This window comes from Bactrocera latifrons, unplaced genomic scaffold, assembly GCF_001853355.1.
Source record: "Bactrocera latifrons isolate USDA-ARS-PBARC rearing strain unplaced genomic scaffold, ASM185335v1 scaffold_232, whole genome shotgun sequence".
Lineage (NCBI taxonomy): Eukaryota > Metazoa > Arthropoda > Insecta > Diptera > Tephritidae > Bactrocera > Bactrocera latifrons.
In genome coordinates, this window is record NW_017535875.1 from 179,942 (window position 1) to 181,421 (window position 1,480).

Sequence of the window (1,480 nt, forward strand, 5' to 3'; positions counted from 1 at the left end):
AAAAAAAAAACAATATTCGAGAATGCTCTTAACATCCTTGCGACAGAAACATCGTAATTGTTAGAACGATGCTTTCCCAACAAGCCCTTTGTTTTTTGGTTTTTGCCAAAATATTAAAACTAAGCATCAAGATAAGGAAAAAGGGGTCATAAGGTCATAAAGAAACTGGCACATAAGAACGCCGAACCCTTTGAGGGTTTTACTATACTGACCTAGTACCATCACCCTGACTTGGAATTTCTCACCCCCCAGATAATAACCCCAAAAATGTTCCACAGTGTAATTGATCTACAATGATTATTTAATAACTTCATATTCAAACTTACATTTCTTACTCGATAATGCATCATATCCGTCAGAGGTTACAATTTGTGTGTCTTCTGTACATTAAAACAATAATATGTATGAAAAAGCAAATTGAATACCTTATAAAATATTACCTTGACAAGATACACAGTCCGCAGACTTTTGAACTTGTGCTCCAGAGCATAACGAACCACCATTCATAGGAATGGGATTATTACAAAAACGAACTCTTTTTCGACCTTGACTTAATTTTCCTAAACACTTGCATTCTCTCCAAGGGCTCCATGAACTCCAACCACCATTTACTAAGGAATAAAGACAAATGAAAATTGATTAATATTGTAGGATTATGTTAAAGCCTGTTTTAATTTTTCATTTGCTTACCGTAGACTATTAAAACAGCTGAATCCGAAATTCTTTTCCCGGCCACATTCTCAGCATGACATGTATAGTTCGCCATGTCCTGAATATTAAAAATAAGTATATTTTTAAAACATTTTGTTTTTTAACAGCAAGATACAAAATTATGATACATATTTTATTTATGCTATCAAAAATTATATACAAATATAATACGAAATGTATTTTGTGTATTTAAAAAGAATCCGGATTAGTTAGCCAACCTCAAAAGGAAAATATTCAAGTTATGAAGTTAAGGGTAGTGAGTTTTCAAAAAAAAAAAACACATTAATTTTTATTTTTTTTTTTAAATTTTTTGTAATATCAAGTCGAAGCCTTATTTAAGGAAAATATGTTTTTTATAAAGTAAACAATTTTAAGACAAACAATTAGAAATTAAAAAAAACATATTTTTAAACACAATCCCCTGGACTCTTACACCGCCAATACCGTTTTCGTATTTATATTTAAATATTTTCACTGTTTTGAACATTTTATGATAATAGTATTAAATTTATATCATATATACATATATATAAAGTACCTGCAAAGATACTACGTCAAAAGTTATTGTCGTGGCATCAGTAGATATAACTGTTTCGTGATCATTAGTATTTACAATCGGCGCATTGTTTTTGAACCATGTTATTTTTGGCTCTGGAAATCCTCCCGGAGGCTCGCAGTGCAATTCCGCTTTGGAACCCAGTTCAATTTTCAGTGATGTTGGCGAGGAAACAAAATGTTTTCTTATATCTACAAAATCAATATTTATTTT

General features: G+C 30.7%; 1 protein-coding gene across 2 annotated transcripts in view; it reads right to left on the bottom strand.

Moving 5' to 3' along the window:
* LOC108968915 (netrin receptor unc-5) overlaps positions 1–1,480 on the bottom strand; it is a 21,932-nt gene that overhangs the window by 7,520 nt on the left and 12,932 nt on the right. For both annotated transcript variants that reach the window (XM_018933265.1, XM_018933264.1), the window contains exons 4-7: positions 1,250–1,458; positions 691–769; positions 441–611; positions 327–380 (exon numbers count right to left, since the gene is read on the bottom strand). In XM_018933265.1, coding sequence (XP_018788810.1) covers positions 327–380; positions 441–611; positions 691–769; positions 1,250–1,458 — 513 coding nt within the window. The remainder of the gene's footprint in view (positions 1–326; positions 381–440; positions 612–690; positions 770–1,249; positions 1,459–1,480) is intronic.